Raw genomic sequence first — 18919 nt, 5'->3', positions numbered from 1 at the left:
GCGAGTTAGCCCCATTGACTTTCATGTGTGATGTTAGCATGTTTTCCCCCACAGAGGGGGCGGCAACCTTCTAACCGTCTGTATTGAGGCTATAGACCAGAGCCATAGACTAATAATTACGCAACGTCTTGACCAGTGACATCGTGTCACGCCCCCTTTCTTGAAGTCTCCCTGCCGGCCCGGGTTGACTTAAACGTCTGCTATCAGTTGCTATCAAGACAGGCTGTACGCCCGTTAACCCATTTCGCACGGCTACTTCAGCAGTCATAGTGTACGAAGATGTCGGGCTGGTCAGTAAATGATCACAAAAACTACACAAATCCCCCCGCAACGGGGCAGAAGCGACCGCGGAGTGAGACAGGAAACAAAGTTATGGTAGTTCTTGGTGCGCAATGGGGTGATGAAGGCAAGGGAAAAGTTGTCGACTTATTGGCGACGGAATCCGACATGGTTTGCAGGTGTCAGGTACTGTTCATAAATGTTATGACTGTTGGCATGTTCCTCTATATTCTGTTAAATTCTGTCTGTGTTTGGTTGGTGATGTTATGAATTTAGGCTACAGGCTATTGCCTATTTGAGAACATATAGCCTACGCCAATCTTCCATTCCGATTCTTTGAAGGGCTGCAAATTAAAATAATATTCAATTAAATGACAAACTAGTGCGTCTAACACACCTAGTTCGTAGTACCTTTGTATAGCTGTGAAATTGAGATGAGCTGGGAAAACACATGCTATGAAATGTGATTTGTGACTAGGATATGAAATTGTTACATTTTCTTCAGTCCCTTAAACAAAATTATTATGAGACTAATTGTATGCCTGACACATCCTTACACTTGAATGTGACAAAGACCAGTATACAACACGTGTGCATTCTTCTAGTATGAATTCCCTTTTACTGTCACTGTCGCCTCAACATACTGAGATTTGTCCGTGTCCTCAGTAAATGTCAGTCTCAAACTTCAGCCCCACCTCGCAAGGCAGGGTCACATTCCCAGGCTGTCTCGACATGTGAGAAGGCCAGATCCCCCCATGGCCCATTGCAGAAGATGGAACAGACCAAAGCCAAGACTGTTAAAATAGCTCCCTCTCCTGCTGAAGGGGCTCGGCACCACTTGAGGGGGTAGCACAGTGTTCCCATGCCAGTCACATGGGAGGGAAAGGGCAAGCCTGTTTGGTACAAATGGAGAGAGAGAGAGAGAGAGGGAGGCAGGGTGCACCTAGCCTTCTCAAGTTTGCTCAGTGATGATGGGGTCTGAAGTCTTCAGATCATGGAGTTCAACTCAGGGTCACTTCTCAACACACTGTGTAGACCAGGCCTGAAATGTGTGGGCTCTGTTTGAAAAAGTTCAAGGGGTGGCTCATCTAAGAGTGTCATAGAAATGTTGCAGTTATTTCACTGTAGTCTCTTATTGATTGGCAGGGTGGTAACAATGCCGGCCACACAGTGGTAGTAGATGGTCAAGCATATGACTTCCATCTTCTCCCAAGTGGAATCATCAACCCCAAATGCATTTCCCTCATCGGTAAGTGTTGCTGTTGCAATTTCATGTTCCGCTTAGTCCCGAATGTCCTTTGCTGCCATTAGCATATGTGTGATCTTCAGTTTATACCTCAAAGGTTTTGTTTGTGTTTAGGTAATGGCGTGGTCATCCATTTACCTGGTTTGTTTGAAGAGGGAGACAAGAATGAGAAGAAAGGTAAAGCAAGATGTCTGATCCAATCAGGCATATTTCACACGCACATTTTTCATATATTTCAAATGGAAGACGTTGTGTTTTCTTTTTTCGCCTGTAAGGTCTCAAAGGCTGGGAGAAGCGACTGGTCATCTCTGATCGTGCTCACATAGGTATACTACAAAAGGTCACATTCAAATAACTGTCATGTTGTACAGTGCTATAGATTATCCACATATGATTCATATACCATGCTATCTCTGCCTGTCTGATTATTTGTTCTTTTCTGTAGTGTTTGACTTCCATCAGGAAGTAGATGGCATGTTGGAGGCCCAGAGACAAGCTCAGGAGGGGAAGAGGTGAGTGTGGGGAACAGACAGACTTCCTCTCTTTACATACACAGGCACACACATGCCTACACACTCACACACACACACACACACACACACACACACACACACACACACACACACACACACACACACACACACACACACACAAACAGACATATGTACATGTATGAACTCTCTCATACCCACTCATGCAGTGCATGCAGCAAACATTTTTTTCTCACGTACACACTCATGCAGTGTAGCCAATGAAATGTAATAATCTGACTATCTTTAACAGCATTGGCACAACAAAGAAGGGCATCGGACCCACATACACAAGCAAGGCATCTCGTATTGGGCTTCGTGTGTGTGACCTTCTAGCTGACTTCAAAGAGTTTTCTGCCAAGTAAGATCATTTAGCCCACTCTCTGACTAATTTATTCACCTTCATATAAAAAGCAGGCCAGTTATAACTAGAATAAAATGTTCCATCTTCCTTTTCGAGAAATTAATTACAGTTTTGTTCAATGATAAATTACACTGAGGAGAAACCGAAATATGTCATTATTGTCGTCCTTAGATTCAAGCATCTGGTTCAGCAGTACCAGTCCATGTATCCTGGTCTTAAAGTTGATGCCGACGGTCAGCTGAAAAAGCTGAAGGTTTGTAAAGCTGGATGTCATATTATTAGCAGTGAAAGAACGATTTTTATGAAGCACTTTATTGTGTAAAAGTAATTTATTGTGTAATTTTGGGTTATTTAGGAGTATGCAGAGAAGCTTAGACCCATGGTGAGGGATGGTGTTCATTTCATGTTCGAGGCACTGCATGGACCACCAAAGAAAATCCTTGCTGAAGGGGCCAATGCCGCTCTCCTTGACATCGACTTTGGTAAGACACTCTGCTGCAATCATCATTATCATTATCCTCTTCCTCCTCCCCCTTATCATCATCATCAGTATCTTCTTCAAACATGAGAACAAAACGTGCTGTACAGAACAGGTCTAATGAAAACACCAAACGCTCAAAGGGATGCTCATCCTAGCCTGAGATGACATTGTACAAGTGCATAAGAGGAGGTCAAAACTGAGTGAAGATAGGACCATTTTTGGATAGTTGGGACATGGCAAGGGACAATTACTGCAGTAGCTAACTGCCTTGAGTCAGATGAGTCACTTGGCAGAATTGGAAGAATTAATGTTTCTGCACATCCTTTTATTAACGTATATGGCTGAGTCGTTTGCCGTTTAGACAAACCGCTCACTTATACAGGGGTGCATCATTTCTCAACACTGAATATTTACATTTACTATATGTGTATTGTAGACCCTAAAACTGCTCCATGTAGAACATAACAAAGAGACAGAGCACAGATTGCTTACTGATTGCAAAATGTCTCTTCAATAAGTGTGAGTTGTAACAAGCCACTTATAGATGTTGGATGTCCAGATTTCAGTAAAAATCAATACATCAAAATCAAGAGCATCAAATGGTGGACTTTGTAGTCATATTAAACCATTTGATGTTACTTCAGCAGCAAATAGTAGCCTAACCCTGGTCCCTGAGAGAGGCTCTTTTGTTTCAGAGCAACAGCATTGAAATGTCTAAAAAAAATAAGGTTGTCATACAAAAGGGATTGTCCATCAACAAAGTGACCATGGCATTTTATCAGGGTACCTATCCTTCTCTCAGGTACCTATCCTTTTGTAACTTCATCAAACTGCACTGTGGGAGGTGTTTGCACTGGACTTGGCATTCCTCCTGCAAATATTGGAGATGTGTATGGAGTATCTAAGGCTTATACCACACGAGTGGGCATCGGGGCCTTCCCCACAGAGCAACTCAACGTAAGTGTTTCACGGTCAATCTCTTCAAACTCTAAAGCTAATTAAAAATGTGTTCTTAATTCTGATTCTAACTCTGATTTGAGTCTGATTCTGTTTCTTACTCTCTGATTCTCTGATCCTAATATTCCTCCTGTTTCATACTCCAGATGGAATCATGGAATAATTATATAAATGCCATCATTATAATTCAAACCTACCCTTATTAAAGACTGTTTGACCATGACCCCGTGCTAGAACTACATGCCATGGCAAATTCACAGTAATTGTCTTGGACAATTTGACACATATGTCACAGTGGCTCCTGTTGCATGTCATACGGTGTGACCTTTACATATGGATTAACCCACTGGACCAGCTGTCAGAATGCATGAGGGAACTGTTAAAAAACCTGATAGCTCCGCTGATGGTCACATGGGCCACAGATAAATTTAGGGCCAGTTCTAGGGTCACAGATAGATTTACGGCCGGGTCAGGGATTGGGTTACTGGAATATGCCCCTTAGCAGGACATATGCTGGAGATTGTAAGGAAAGTACTCAGTGTTTGGGCAGCATACTGTATCAACTCAGTTTGTTGTCCCATCAGGACTGGTTCTTTTCACAAGCTATGTGGTAGTGCATTGTATTGGAGAAGGGATGTGTTAAGAATGTCATATTCTTCCTCCTCAGCAAATAGGAGAACTGCTGCAGACACGGGGTCATGAGGTGGGCGTGACCACAGGCAGGAAGAGGCGTTGCGGTTGGCTGGATCTGGTCATCCTGAGATACGCCCACATGATCAATGGTTTCACAGCGTGAGTGGAATATGATGGCTTCTCTTTGGCATGTTTGAGTGTCTCATAGGCATGTTTAGCCTAGAAATCTAGACGCCTGTAGCGGCAGCAAATGGCTCGTCAGGCTAAGGCTTGTTGAAAAAATGTTCATAATGGAGAAATTGCACCCTCTGCTGTTAAGATAGAATGACTTCAGCTAAATGATGTATTTGGGTAAAACCAAAGCCTTCAATATAACAAAGTTGCGACAGCCGTTGACTTCCATGTTAAAGCCAGATTAGAGCGGTCACGTGGTTAGTGGGTAACCTCAGTAGTTCCCTTGGTCCCTGGTTTACTACGGGATTGACAGCAGCGATCGCATTAATATTTACGGTAAATACTCGATGAAAATTACTATAAACTTCATTTCCACATACATATATTACTCAATGAAAATGCATTATTATGCACACGACCATAAGTCATGTAGAAAAGTCTTATTATAACACCTGAGATATTCATTCATTCTCAATGGAATAGTTCCTTTCAACGACCATGACATAGCCTACCGGATGTGCCGCCATTGTTTGTACACGGGAGTCAATGGAAGTGTCGCAACTTTGTTATATCGAAGGCTTTGGGTAAAACCAAAGCCATCGATATCTCAAAGTTGCGACACAACCATTCACTCCCGTGTCCAAAAGATGGCGGCACTTCCGGTATGTCATGGTCGTTCAATAGTTCCTCTCAATGGGGAAATGAATGAATATCTCAGGTGTTATCATAAGACTTTTCTACATGACTTATGGTTGTGTGCATAATAATATAAGAGTAATATACAGTGCCCTCCATAATTGTTGGCACCCCTGGTTAAGATGTGTTCTTTAGCTTCTAATAAATTCATTTTTTTCTCCAAATAATATAGGACCACAATTAAAAAAAACGTAAAATCCAACCTTTAATACAAGTGCATTTATTTAGAAGGAAAAAAATCCCACATTAAGAAATAATTATTTTACATCAAATCATGTGTGCCACAATTATCGGCACCCCTGATGTTAATGCTTTGTACAACCCCCTTTTGCTAATAAAACAGCACCTAATCTTGTCTTATAATGTTTCAAAAGATTAGAGAAAACAGAAAGAGGGATCTTCGACCATTCCTCTTTGCACAAAATCTCCAAATCATCCAACGATGATCGATGACAATCATCTCTCCTCTGCACTCTCCTCTTCAGCTCACCCCACAGGTTTTCAATATGGTTGAGGTCTGGGAACTGAGATGGCCATGGTAGGAGCTTGATACAGTGTTTGGTGAACCATTTCTGTGTAGACTTGGTCATATGTTTAGGGTCATTATCTTGCTGAAAGACCCAGTGACGACCCATCTTCAGCTTTCGGGCAGAGGCCACCATATTCTGATTTAAAATGTCCTGGTATTTCAAAGCATTCATGATGCCATGCACCCTAACAAGGTTCCCAGGCCCTTTGGAAGAGAAACAGGCCCACAGCATCACAGATCCTCCCCCATACTTCACAGTGGGCATGAGGTGCTGTTCTGCATACTCATCTTTTTGTTACGCCAGACCCACTTAGAGTGTTTGTTGCCAAAAAGCTCTACCTTTGTCTCATCTGACCAAAGCACACGGTCCCAGTTGAAGGCCCAGTACCGCTCCAGACGTTTGTGCTTATGATTTTGAGTGAGAAAGGTTCTTTTACCGTGCATGCCTCCCAAACAACTTGTTGGCAAGTAGATAGCGCCTGATGGTTGTTTTGGAGACTTTGTGACCCCAAGATGCAACCATTTGATGCAATTCTGTAACAGTGCGTTCTGGAGATTTTTTTATTTCTCTTACCATCCTCCTCACTATGCATGGTGGCAAAATAAACTTGCGTCCTCTTCCAGGCTTGTTTACCACTGCTCCAGTTGTTTTAAACTTCTTAACGATTCCTCTGACCATAGATATGGGCAGGTGTGCGAGTGGCTATTTTCTTGTAGCCATTGCCTTACTTGTGAAGGTCGACACACATCTGCCTTACTTGAACAGTGTGTTCCTTTGTCTTTCCCATGTTGAAGAGAAATGGCCTCTGTGTCACGTCATATTTATAGCCCAGGGAAACAGGATGTTAAGAATTACTAAATAAATGTTCCTACATACTCTGATTGACTTTGTAAACTATTGTAGAAATGACAGAAATGACAGAAATACTTACTACTTAATACTTAATACTACGAATACTACGAATACTTAAAACTACTACGAAATACTTAATAATTACATTTATTTCCTAGGAATTGTTAGGGGTGCCAATAATTGTGGAACAGGTGATTTTATGAAGAATAATTATTTCTCAGTCAGGGATTATTTTTCCCACCTTAAAATTCACTTGAGTTGAAGGTTACATTTTTCTACAATTTTCAGTGTGAGAGTATGCTTCTACAATAAAAATTCTATTTATTTTAAGGCTTTTAACGCATCTTAACCAGGGGTGCCAATAATTGTGGAGGGCGCTGTATGTATGTGGTAATGCAGTTTATAGTAATTTTCATTGAGTATTTACTGTAAATATTAATGCGATCACTGCTGTCAGTCCCGTAGTAAACCAGGGACCAAAGGATCTACTGAGACTACCACTAACCCAAGACTGCTCTAATCTGGCTCTAACAGCGAAGTCAACGGCTGACGCAACTTTGAGATATCGATGGCTTTGGGTAAAACAAAACTCTGCAAAACCATAAGAGAAGAACATGTTGTCATTCTTCCTGTTACAGTATTGCGCTAACTAAGCTGGATATTCTGGATGTTCTGGATGAGATCAAAGTTGGTGTGGCCTATAAACTCAATGGAAAACGGATTCCTCATTTCCCATGTAATTATGATGTCCTAAAGCTATTATGATACTCTTTCACATACCCACCCCACTCCCACTACGTTACACACCCAAATGAATCTCCGATTATATTCTCTCTTTTCCTCAGCCAACATGGATGTTTTAAACAAAGTGGAGGTGGAGTATGAAACCTTCCCTGGCTGGAAGACAGACACATCATCTGCTAGGAAATGGACTGACCTTCCACCAAAAGCCCAGAACTACATCCGCTTTGTGGAGAACCAGATTAGTGTGCCCAGTAAGTGAGACCAATTACAGGTCTAAGCCTCATCAGTACACAAGTAAAATTAGATGCTTACCAATTATGTCTATTATCTTGACTACGTTAACAATGTTATCCTTTGTATTATTTGCATAAAAGAAGATTCATCATAAGTTTAAAGGAAAGATAAAAAATAAAGCCAAAACAAGTAATATGTGCTCATGCAAAAGCACTGGGCAAACATATCAAGATCTGTGTAGTTTTTTTTCCTCTTGTTCCTGCACGACATCTGTGCTTTTTCCGTCTCTCCAACAGTTAAGTGGGTTGGCGTTGGACCGTCCAGAGAGTGCATGATCCAGATGTTCTAGAGTGCCTCTGCATCGTCCAGATGTTCTGGAATGCCTTAGCGTTATCCAAAGGTTCTCCAGTTCTTCAGCAAGTCACTGAGATGGCAGCTGACGCATCTTGTATGCATCTCAAGTCCCATCTGCCATCTCCATCTAAACACCAGGCGGAATGAAACATTACACACACCTAGGCCTACATTTACTTCTTTGGCTGTCCTTCCAGCTTAAACTGTTTTCAGAGGGTATGGCATATTAATGATCTCATCCCAGAATCAGAGTTATGGACACAACAACACTGAAATGGCTGGTCCTTTGAGAAGAAACTGTCTAAAAGACTACAGAAGGCAGTGTTTTACTCAGAAACATAGTTGTTGTGGAACCAGTTTCATGTTAATCCCGCTGCTTGTTTGCACTACAAATATGTGTGGAACAGTTAGCCTACTGAGTTAGTTTCATGTGACATGGGGCGGGGGGAATGTTGGGCTTTCTATTGAAGTGTTATCCATTTTTCATGGACAGTCACTTTTGGTGAGGCATTATCTTGACATTAAAGTGTCAAAACAAGAAGTATCTCTGGCGTCCTCATTGTTACTTTGTATTTTGTGTTGAGAAAGTTTGTTTTTTCCCTCATAATAATTAAACGGGATAGTTTACTTTCTACATGCATGAATTATGTTGAACAGTAATGTTTTATTCTGTTGATTTTTGTTGTTGATGATTATGTTGTTATTATTAATTTGGTGTAATTTGGATAGGGGATCTTGGCTTTGCAATAAATTCCAATACATTTTAATGTTGCTGTTATTGTATAACGTGCAGTCTTAGGTCATACTCAATTTTCACTCCATACCAGTAGGTGGAGGTCGTTCGGTCATTGTAAAACACAGAAGAAGCGAAGGGTGATAAAAATACAACACAGCTTATTCACTGAAGACCAATACCCTTGTACTGTCTCAAAGAGCGCATTCGGAGAGCATGACGCGTAGTTTAGCGCGTTTTGTAAAGATGGACATATCAATATAGTCGTTGGATGTAAGTAAAATTATCCTTATGGTCAAGTTGCCGTATAAGTAAATGTGATTAAATGCCACTGGCATGAGTGTCGATGTAAAGTGCAGAGGGACACACGTTACTCCTGTCAGTCTGGGACACTTTCAAGTAGATTATACGATAAATGTGAAGCTATGAGTAAAGATTCAGACTCAGGGAGTCCGATTTTGTTTTAACGGTGTGTCTCATAAACTTTTTAAATTGCTGTGTGCTATATCTCTGTTGAAACTTGTTCACCTTGTTTTCCGGACACCCAGGATGGGGAATGGTCGGGGAATATCTAGCAGCTTGGCCATAGTGGCAGTTTGCCTTGTAGCACTACTGTGTGCCAACCTACTGCTCTACCTGTACCTAGATTCACTGTATCCAGGAGTTGCCTCGCATTCCCCGCATGGGCACTGCCCACCTCGCCACTTTAAACTGGGCACCATGCGTGACTGTGAGCCCTGGCTGCAGTGTCCAGAGGTACAAACTGACATCCGCAGGCTGAAGATGGTTGGACAGGGAGCAGTGAAGAAGGTGAGGGTTTGTGTGTTCACATGTGTATTGGTTGGATCATGGATGACTGGGAGTGATGGTGAGAGAGAGCAACAGAATTGATCATACACAGCGTTTGTTGATATTTCTAGGTGTACCTGTCAGAATGGAAAGGACAGAAGGTGGCTCTGTGTGTGCTTTCCTCTGAGACCTACCGTGATGACTTCCTGCATGGGCTCTCCATGCTGCGTCCGCTCCAGAGCGCGCGGGTGGTGCAGCTCGTTGGGGCCTGCGAAGCTGATGGCATCTTCGTCACTGAGTACCACCCCTTGGGCACCCCTATGGGCCTGGATGACGCCCTGACGATCCCACGGTACCGCAGCAGCGACGCATGGCAGACCCGTTTGCGCTTGGCGCTGGACTATGTGTCCTTCCTCAGTTTTCTCCATGCCAGTCCGGTGGGCACGCGAGTCATGTGCGACTCCAACGACCTCAGCAAGACCCTCAGTCAGTTCCTGCTGACCGCAGACTTTCGGCTAGTGGCTAACGACCTTGATGCGTTGCCAGAGGTGACCCCTGGAGGTCATGGGGTCAAGTGTGGCCCTCGGCAGCTCACGGGGGATTTTGTGGCCCCCGAACAGTTGTGGCCCCACGGAGACGAGAAGCCCTTCTCAGACGACCTCATGCCTGGCTACGACGAGAAAACGGACATTTGGAAGATTCCAGAAGTCACAGGCTTCTTGCTAGGGCATGTCACAGGAAGTGATGTCATACATTTTCATCTGTTTCAGATCCATGCTGACTGTAAGAAACCGGACCCTAAACAGCGCCCCACTGCAAGGGAGGTTTTGAGTGTCTACCGTGCTGTTTACGACACCATGGTGGAGAGCCAGCAACAGGCCCGAGAAATGCTCTAGCAGAAAATGTGTTGACTATGTTGGGGAATCAGCCATTCAAAAATAATTGCTGGGAGAAGATGTGCATAGATGCTGCAATAATTATGAAGTTAAATCTGCTGTATTCACTCAGTTGTTTATAAACATGACAAATGAAAACAACAAAAGTTTTGTCTTTCCTTCTCATGTTTAACTGTTTCAGAATACAGGGTTTCCACAGGTCATGAAATATCTGGAATATGGAATTTTCTATTCTATTCCAGACAAGGAAAGTCAGTAGCCTTGGCCAATACCTTAGGCCTAATACAAACATTTTCCACATAGAATTGTTCTATATCTGGCTATTAGCTTTACTGCTTGCTTGAGTGGTTGTGGTTAGCCCAACTTTGTTTATTTACATTTATTTAATCTTCTGCTCTAAAAAAGTCAAGATGTTTTAATGCTGTATATAGTATCATTCATTATAGATAATGGAAATAGGTTTTTTTTATTTATTAGAGAAAGTCAGAGAAAAGTCTTGGAATTTTACATTTGACTGAGAAAATACCATAACTTTGAACTCTCTTAACTTATCCATTCCATTTTCACACCTGTTGCATTGCCCATAGCATTCTGTATCATAAGATGTGGCTATAACAATCAGCAATCTAGCAATGCACCGTGGCATGGAAAAAGTCAAAAAGTTTTGCACCACTTTGGCACTTTTGGAGTTCCTGATAGAACATATTTGGTCACATCGGCATGCAACAATGTGCAACATAACAGGCTTTTCAGGTTGTTTGGTGGGTGTGTCAGAGGTGCTATCCTATCAGCATCAATGTGTATACAGATCCTGCCCTCTTTTTTGATTTTTTCCAAGTCTGATGACAATATTAAATTATATGTACAGTATATAGGATTCATATACTTCAGATATTATGATTTTTTTCATACTGAAGGATTTAAATAGACAGGATTCCAACCAATTAAGCAATGAGTGGTCCTGCCAGGTATGCATCCAATCTCAGAGTTCACACCATTACAGTAAATAATCATCAAATAATCAAATTGCAGGAAATCAACTGCCAAACTACCAGATTGTACAGACAGATCAAACAATTTATTCTTTCTCATAGACCCTATGGAAAAATGAAATAGTAGGTCTGTCTATGCATCAAATTACTCAAATGCATAATCCAATCTCAATTATGATTGCAACCCACTGACCATAGGAAATCATTTTGTAGTCCTAGATTTCCAAAACTTTTAATTAACAATACAGTCTGAAATATCACTTCATTCTACAAATCTAGGCCAAAGGAAAGTCTGTCTCCACAGAAAAAAAATATTATCACACACACCTTCATTGGCGCCATATCTTATTAAAAATGGTTTGTATCCTAACCCAATTAATTTACAACTCAAAGCATTTCATATATTGTGGTAATTGCCAGTTCAGCAATCACTACCACATTTGAACGCAGACTTCTCTGTAACATGCGCCCGAAACGCTTCGCAACATTGAACATAGCCATAGCGTCACCAGGGCGAAAGAGGAAGCGGAAATACGTCACACGTAAGTTCGCACTGTATTTGTTTGTTTTAACGGTGTCGGTGTGCCCTGAGCGGTGGTGTCTCCGTTAAGACGGCAGGGCGACAGGATTTGCCGTCTCGAACAGCAGGTGTTGACCGGTTATTTAGACCGGATCTTTTATTCCTCTTCGTGACGAAAACAACGCCGTAGCGACCCCTGCAAATGCCAGAATGAGCTCGGGTGGCCCGGGCAGCGACACCGAGGAGTCTCAAGACAGGCCCTATAGTCGAGCCTCTGAGCGAGACGAACCGGAGGAGGAAGAGTCTGAAGATGAAGAAGAAGAGGAGGAAGAGGATGATAACGTAGAGCAAGCTTGTGGGAGCAACAGCGGGAATGCTCAAAACCAGAGTAGCTCGGGACATGAGCACGGGGAGCGCACGCCTGCCTCGGGCGTGTGTGACTCTATCTTCTCGTGGATCTGGAAGCGGAGTATCCGCCGGGGCCCATACGTTGACCCATCCAGGGATAATTTTCGTACCATGACGAGTCTGTACGGATCAATGAACCCTGCGAGCGATTCAGTGAACCTGAACACACAGACTCACGGTGCAGTCTTTAATCTGGAGTATTCACCAGACGGGTAAAGATGAGGCTTGTTCCCCATTGGTCTCATTTGTGTTATTTGTTAGTGCTCGCTGTTTAGTCATAATGTGTTTGTTTGTGTGTATGTACTTGTAGGTCGGTGCTGACGGTGGCTTGTGAACAGACGGAGGTGTTGCTCTTTGATCCGGTGTCCTCTAAGCATATCAAAACTCTGGTAGAGGCTCACGAGGACTGCGTCAACAACATCAGGTACACTCACATTACCTTCACAGCGTCATCAGGAATCAGGGAGACGTTTCTGGGGATGACAGAATCCAGAAATGTCTCAAGTGTCTTTAGTTTTTAGAACATGGAAAGATACATGGATCGAATCATGTCATGGGCAGTGTAATCATTACTGTCAATTGCAGAGGGACTGAAAGTGTCTATTTTGACCAATGTTGCATTCTGTCCTGTCCTCCACAGTCTACCTAGTGAGTACGGTATTGAAGTTATGCCATGCATGGTAACAGGTGGTGATGGTAGAGGTTCAAGGGCCAGCCTAGCAATTTAGAACAGATTATGGGGATTTATGATCACTCCTGCTTCCTAGGCACAAATGGACATAGGTTAATGAGCTGAGCCCTTCACTACCAGCACAATAAATATCGCCTTCGAGAAGTTTTACTACTATGACTATAAATATTGTAATAATGAAAAATGCTTTGAAATAGCCTAGAAATCTAGACGCACCAGTATAGTAATGAATCCTTACCCTGGAGTATTTAGCCTAAAGTGTGTGTGTGTGTGTATGTGCTTGGGTTTCGTACAGGTTTCTGGATAACCGGTTGTTTGCCACATGCTCGGATGACACCACGATTGCTCTCTGGGACCTACGAAACTTGAGTGGGAAGGTTTGTTCGCTGCACGGCCACGCCAGCTGGGTGAAGAACATCGAGTACGACACACACACGCGTCTGCTCGTCACCTCCGGCTTTGATGGCAATGTCATCACCTGGGACACCAATAGGTGAGTCATTCTGTGTGTGTTTCTGGCTTTAGGTCTGAATGAGGTCATGGTAAATGTAATGTTTTAGACGTTTATGTCGCCACATATGGAGTGAGCATCATATCTCTACCATCACCTCTGCCTGTGTATGTTTAATGAGTCCACCGTTTAGAATCCAATAGAGTCCAATATTTTTTTTTTCTGTGTACACACTACAGAAGTATTCTCAAATATCTCAAATACCTGTTTGGTCCTTTAAAGTTGCCTCAAAATTGTCCCCTCTGTTTATTCTCATCTCTGGAAAGCATTTATATTAATATGCATATATTTATCTAAACAAAATGTGTGTGTGTGTGCTAGGTTTACGGAGGATGGATGTCCCCATAAAAAGTTCTTCCACACACGTTATCTGATGCGAATGCGTCTGACGCCGGACTGCAGCCGCATGCTCATCAGCACCTCCTCTGGCTACCTGCTGATACTGCACGACCTGGACCTCACCCAGAGCCTGGAGGTTGGCAGCTACCGCATCCTACGAGCCCGCCGCACCCCGCTCACCACAGGTCAGACACAGACACAGACACAGACACACACACACACACACACACACACACACACACACACACACACACACACACACACACACACACACACACACGGACACTCACACACTCTCATAGTGTACATACTCTGTAACACAAATGCACTGCCTTGCTTGCGCTGTCTTGTCTTGCATGTACTTGCACATAGACAGACTTTTTTAGGGCCCTCTCTTATTCACTCATATACACATACACACACACACAGACACACACACACACACACACACACACACTCACACTCACTCACATAATGTGCATACTCTCCATAAATGTACTGCCTTCCTTGCATGGTCTTGTCTTGCATGTACATGCACACATTCACACACACACACAATCTGATTTTCAGGAACCTCTCTTGCACACACACATACATGTTAATGTAACCTGCTCTCCTTTCCCTTAGATGGGTCTCCATCTAGTTCACGGTCAGTTGGTGGTCCTCGCCATGGAAACGACTCTAGCAAACTCCACCCCCATAGAGAAGGTGAGAGCTTTGTGTTGACGTATTACAGGTCAGCTGTTGTCAAGTGCGATCTGGACAAGAGCCTACTGGTCATTTCATGGCATGGTCACCTGGGATTTAGGATTTGATATATTTGGTGTAAGAAACAAAAAGCTTGCGTGCGTGCGTGCGTGCGTGCGTGCGTGCGTGCGTGCGTGCGTGCGTGCGTGCGTGTGTGTGAATAAATAATGTAATGTTCTGATGATGTGTGCCCAGGTATGTCTCCCAGGAACAGTCTGGAGGTGCTGACTCCTGAGGTTCCTGGAGAGAGGGAAAGGGGCAACTGCATCACCTCCCTACAGCTGCATCCCAAGGGCTGGGCCACACTACTGCGCTGCTCCAGCAATACAGATGACCAGGAGGTAACACACACACAGACGTACACACACACACACATATGGCTATGGCTATGGCTATGGCTATGGCTATGGCTATGGCTATGGTTATTTAGCAGACGCCTTTGTCCAAAGCGACATACAAATAAATAACAATACAAATTAAATTAACAGTGAACAATTACAAACTAGGGAGAATAGTAATATTATCAGTAAAACAATAATTTTAAGCACTAACCTAATGAGAAATAAAACAGTGAAATGAGAATAGCAATCAAATAAGTCACTCAGTTAATTATATATAATAATAATAACTAAAGCATGGTATGGCTAAATTTAAGGACAATAGCAAAATAAATTTCAAATTCTATCAATAGACAAATTATAACAAAACAATACATTATACAAACCATAACACATCACAAACTCAAAGGACTAAGTGCATATTAAATAAATATGCCTTAAGACCCCTCTTAAAAGATCCAAAGCTGTTGCTGGAACGGAGAGCACTGGGCAACTCATTCCACCAACACGGAACCACTGAAGAATAGGATCTACAATTTGACCTAGCATGTATGGTTGGTCGACATAACAGACGCTCCTCAGAAGATCGCAATGGGCGGTTGGGAATGTACATCGTGATTAAAGAACTGAAGTAGCTGGGAGCAGATCCAGTCAGTGTCCTATAGGCCAGAGTGAGAGATTTAAATTTAATTCTGGCTACTATAGGGAGCCAGTGGAGAGTAACTAGGAGAGGGGTTACATGTGTCCTCTTTGGCTGATTGAAGACCAGTCGTGCTGCAGCATTCTGAATCAACTGTAGTGGTCTTAATACACAAGCAGGTAGGCCAGCTAACAGAGAATTACAGTAGTCCAGCTTGGAGATAACCATTGCCTGTACAAGAAGCTGAGTGGAATCTTGTGTCAGATAAGGTCTGATCTTCCTAATGTTGTACAGGGTATACCGACATGACTTTGCAATTGAGGCAACATGCTCAGAGAAAGTAAGTTGGTCATCAATTATGACACCCAAGTTACGTGCCGATCTGGTTGGAGTCAGTGAGGATGAATCAAGCTGGATATTGATCTGTTGGGGAATAGCTGTTTTTGCTGGAAACACCAAGAGCTCAGTTTTGGAAAGATTAAGCTGAAGGTGCTGATCCTTCATCCAGATTGAAATGTCCTTCAGGCATGCAGAGATCCGATGGGAAACACTAGAGTCCTCAGGTGGGAAGGATAGGAAAAGTTGAGTGTCGTCCGCATAGCAATGATATTCAAATCCATGAGAGCGAATAATCCCACCTAAAGAAGTGGTGTAAATAGAGAAAAGGAGGGGCCCTAATACTGATCCTTGGGGGACTCCTGTAGTGAGGTCATGAGACTTTGATATCTGTCCCTGCCAAGACACGCTAAAAGAACGCCCTTTAAGGTAAGACTTGAACCAGTCAAGAGCTTTCCCAGAAATTCCCAGTTCATATAGTGTAGAAAGGAGAATGTCATGGTTAACCGTATCAAAGGCTGCAGATAAATCTAACAGAATTAACACTGATGACTGAGCAGAGGACTTAGCTACTCTCAATGCTTCAGTCACAGATAGAAGAGCAGTTTCAGTAGAATGACCACTCTTGAAACCAGACTGCATAGGGTCTAGTAGGTTATTCTGATAGAGGAAGTCACACATTTGCTTGAAGACCACTTTCTCCAAAACCTTTGACAAGAAAGGAAGAAGGGAGACAGGTCTGTAGTTCTTCACATCAGTTGAATTAAGTGTACTTTTCTTCAGCAAAGGCGTAATTCTTGCCTGTTTAAAAGAAGAAGGAACTATTCCAGAACTGAGTGAAGTATTAAATACATGTGTGACTGCCGGTATAATAGCGGGTGCTATAGACTGCAGGAGAGTAGACGGGACAGGATCCAAAGGGCATGTTGTTGGACGGCTTCGCTGAAGCAGTTGAGAGACCGCTTCCTCATCAAGAGGAGAGAAAAAGTCCAATGATGGCATCATGCTAACACCAGGCAGAGTCCTTCTTATAGGGTCATCAAACTGAGCACTTATCTTAGCAACTTTCTCAGTGAAAAATGTTGCAAAGTCATCTGCTGACAGTGAAGTAGCTGATGGCGGTGGTGGAGGATTGAGAAGAGACTTGAACATAGCAAAAAGTTTTCTGCTGTCAGTGGCGTTCTCAATCTTACTCTGATAATATGTTCTTTTTGCAAGTGTGACAGTGGATGAAAAAGATGATAGCATAGACTGGTATTTACTAAGATCATTTCTATCTCCAGATTTACGCCATTTCCTTTCAGCAGCTCTAAGTTCCTTGCGTACTGAGCGTATACTGTTTGTCAGCCATGGATGGCGAGGTTTAGAACGAGTGGGTCTTGTGGAAAGAGGACATGCTGCATTCAGACAGGATGCCAGTGTAGAGCAAAGAGTGTCTGTAGCATCATTAACCTCAAGTGATGAGAATGAGCTTGGAATAGGTAGAGCAGAAGTTACTAATGTTGCAAAATGTTCACTTGAGAGGCTTCTGAGGTTCCGTCGGAATGACATCGTCGGAGCAGGAACTGTAGGGTTATCAAGGAGACGCACAGAGAATCTAATGAAGTAATGATCTGATACATGTAGAGGATTAACCCAAACGTTGTCTGCAGTACAGTTACGTAGCAGAATCATATCAAGATCCTTACCAGCCTTGTGAGTAAGAGGACTGTGAACACGTGTTATACTAAAGGAGGAGAGTAAGGACAGGAAGTCAACTGAAGAGGAGTTGTCCAGATGAATGTTAAAATCACCAAGGATCAACAGAGGGCACGTATCCATTGGAATAGCAGACAGTAGAATGTCCAACTCATTCACAAAGTTGCCAAGCTGTCCTGGAGGGCGATAAATAACCACCAAGTATAATTTGTATAGTTCAGTTATCATGATGGCATGATATTCAAATGAGCTGTGGTTTTGAGTCGATAGCAACTGAGTAAACCTCCAGTCATCAGAGATCAGAAAGCCTGCCCCGCCTCCTCTACCAGAGGAGCGACAGGTATGCGAAAAAGCATAATTGGTCGACAACGCTGCAGGTGTAGCAGTATTTTCTGGCCTAATCCATGTCTCTGTAAGCGCAACCAACTGAAGTGATAGCTGTGAGGCCAGAGCAGGAATGAAATTAGCTTTGTTCACTGCAGATTGGCAATTCCACAGCCCCATAGAAAAAGTAGGATATGAAGCTTGTTGCCTTTCGGCATTAGAGCGCATATAAACTTGTTTATGTTGAATGCACATTATTACCAGTAGGATGGCAGATAACAAGACAAGGTGAGACAAGAGTGAACTTATCTGAGAGGTGCCTTGCTTGTGTCCTTGCTCGGTGGACTCGTCGCAGGTAGACTCAATTCGTCTTGACACGAGTAAGTCTTCACACGAGGACGGATTCACACGAGAGCTGACGCTTCCGCTGACGCTCCAGCACAAAAGCCACTTTAAATACTCCTAGTTGAATTAGCTGAAGACCACCCCCTCGAAAAACTCACAAGACCAAGGCCAGTCTCAGCGCAATTAAACAGACGGCCGTAATGCAAACAATATCGACTACCCACCCACTACTTAGGATCAACTTGTAACTAACATATACATTAACATGGCCAAAATACTTGCATTATATGGTCCTGTTCCATCACAAAGACACAGTCTTACGTACGTACTGTAGTTACACATGTACGTGTGTGCACACACTTACAAAGGCACCCTCTGTCCTCTCAGTCCACAGTTCTCATTAGAAATCAAACCCAGCACCATGATACTACACAGAATGGACTGCACGGTTAATGAAAGGATATTGTTCAGCGGTCACCGCCAGCCAAAGCTTAGTGTTTTGATAAGGCCTCCATTTCCTTTGGGCAACAGACTTAAC

At 43.0% G+C, this 18919-nt stretch overlaps 3 protein-coding genes across 4 annotated transcripts in view; all 3 read left to right on the top strand.

Moving 5' to 3' along the window:
* Positions 1-170: 170 nt before the first annotated feature.
* On the top strand, positions 171-8841 carry adss1 (adenylosuccinate synthase 1). Its single transcript, XM_062522863.1, has 13 exons — positions 171-465; positions 1426-1528; positions 1640-1702; positions 1801-1851; positions 1971-2037; positions 2309-2416; positions 2591-2672; positions 2775-2901; positions 3703-3857; positions 4525-4649; positions 7381-7478; positions 7588-7737; positions 8017-8841. The coding sequence occupies exons 1-13, from the start codon at positions 280-282 to the stop codon at positions 8067-8069; spliced, it is 1368 nt and encodes a 455-aa protein (XP_062378847.1). The 5' UTR covers positions 171-279; the 3' UTR covers positions 8070-8841.
* Positions 8842-8933: 92 nt separating this feature from the next.
* Positions 8934-10625, top strand: pomk (protein O-mannose kinase). 2 transcript variants are annotated; one of them, XM_062522864.1, is made up of 3 exons: positions 8934-9080; positions 9356-9617; positions 9728-10625. In XM_062522864.1, coding segments are annotated over exons 1-3 (1029 nt in total). In that variant the 5' UTR covers positions 8934-9078; the 3' UTR covers positions 10493-10625. The 2 variants fall into 2 exon arrangements, with proteins under 2 accessions (XP_062378848.1, XP_062378849.1); XM_062522865.1 differs by having other exon boundaries at positions 8936-9080; positions 9454-9617.
* Positions 10626-12051: 1426 nt separating this feature from the next.
* The window catches only part of wdr32 (WD repeat domain 32), an 8664-nt gene continuing 1796 nt past the window's right edge, over positions 12052-18919 (top strand). The window contains exons 1-6 of the mRNA XM_062522771.1: positions 12052-12624; positions 12723-12836; positions 13399-13596; positions 13936-14138; positions 14581-14661; positions 14896-15041. Coding sequence (XP_062378755.1) covers positions 12215-12624; positions 12723-12836; positions 13399-13596; positions 13936-14138; positions 14581-14661; positions 14896-15041 — 1152 coding nt within the window. The 5' untranslated portion in view covers positions 12052-12214. The remainder of the gene's footprint in view (positions 12625-12722; positions 12837-13398; positions 13597-13935; positions 14139-14580; positions 14662-14895; positions 15042-18919) is intronic.

This window comes from Sardina pilchardus, chromosome 20 (genome assembly GCF_963854185.1).
Source record: "Sardina pilchardus chromosome 20, fSarPil1.1, whole genome shotgun sequence".
Lineage (NCBI taxonomy): Eukaryota > Metazoa > Chordata > Actinopteri > Clupeiformes > Clupeidae > Sardina > Sardina pilchardus.
Note: the sequence above shows the minus strand (reverse complement) of the source record. Positions and strands in the feature narration are given on the sequence as shown.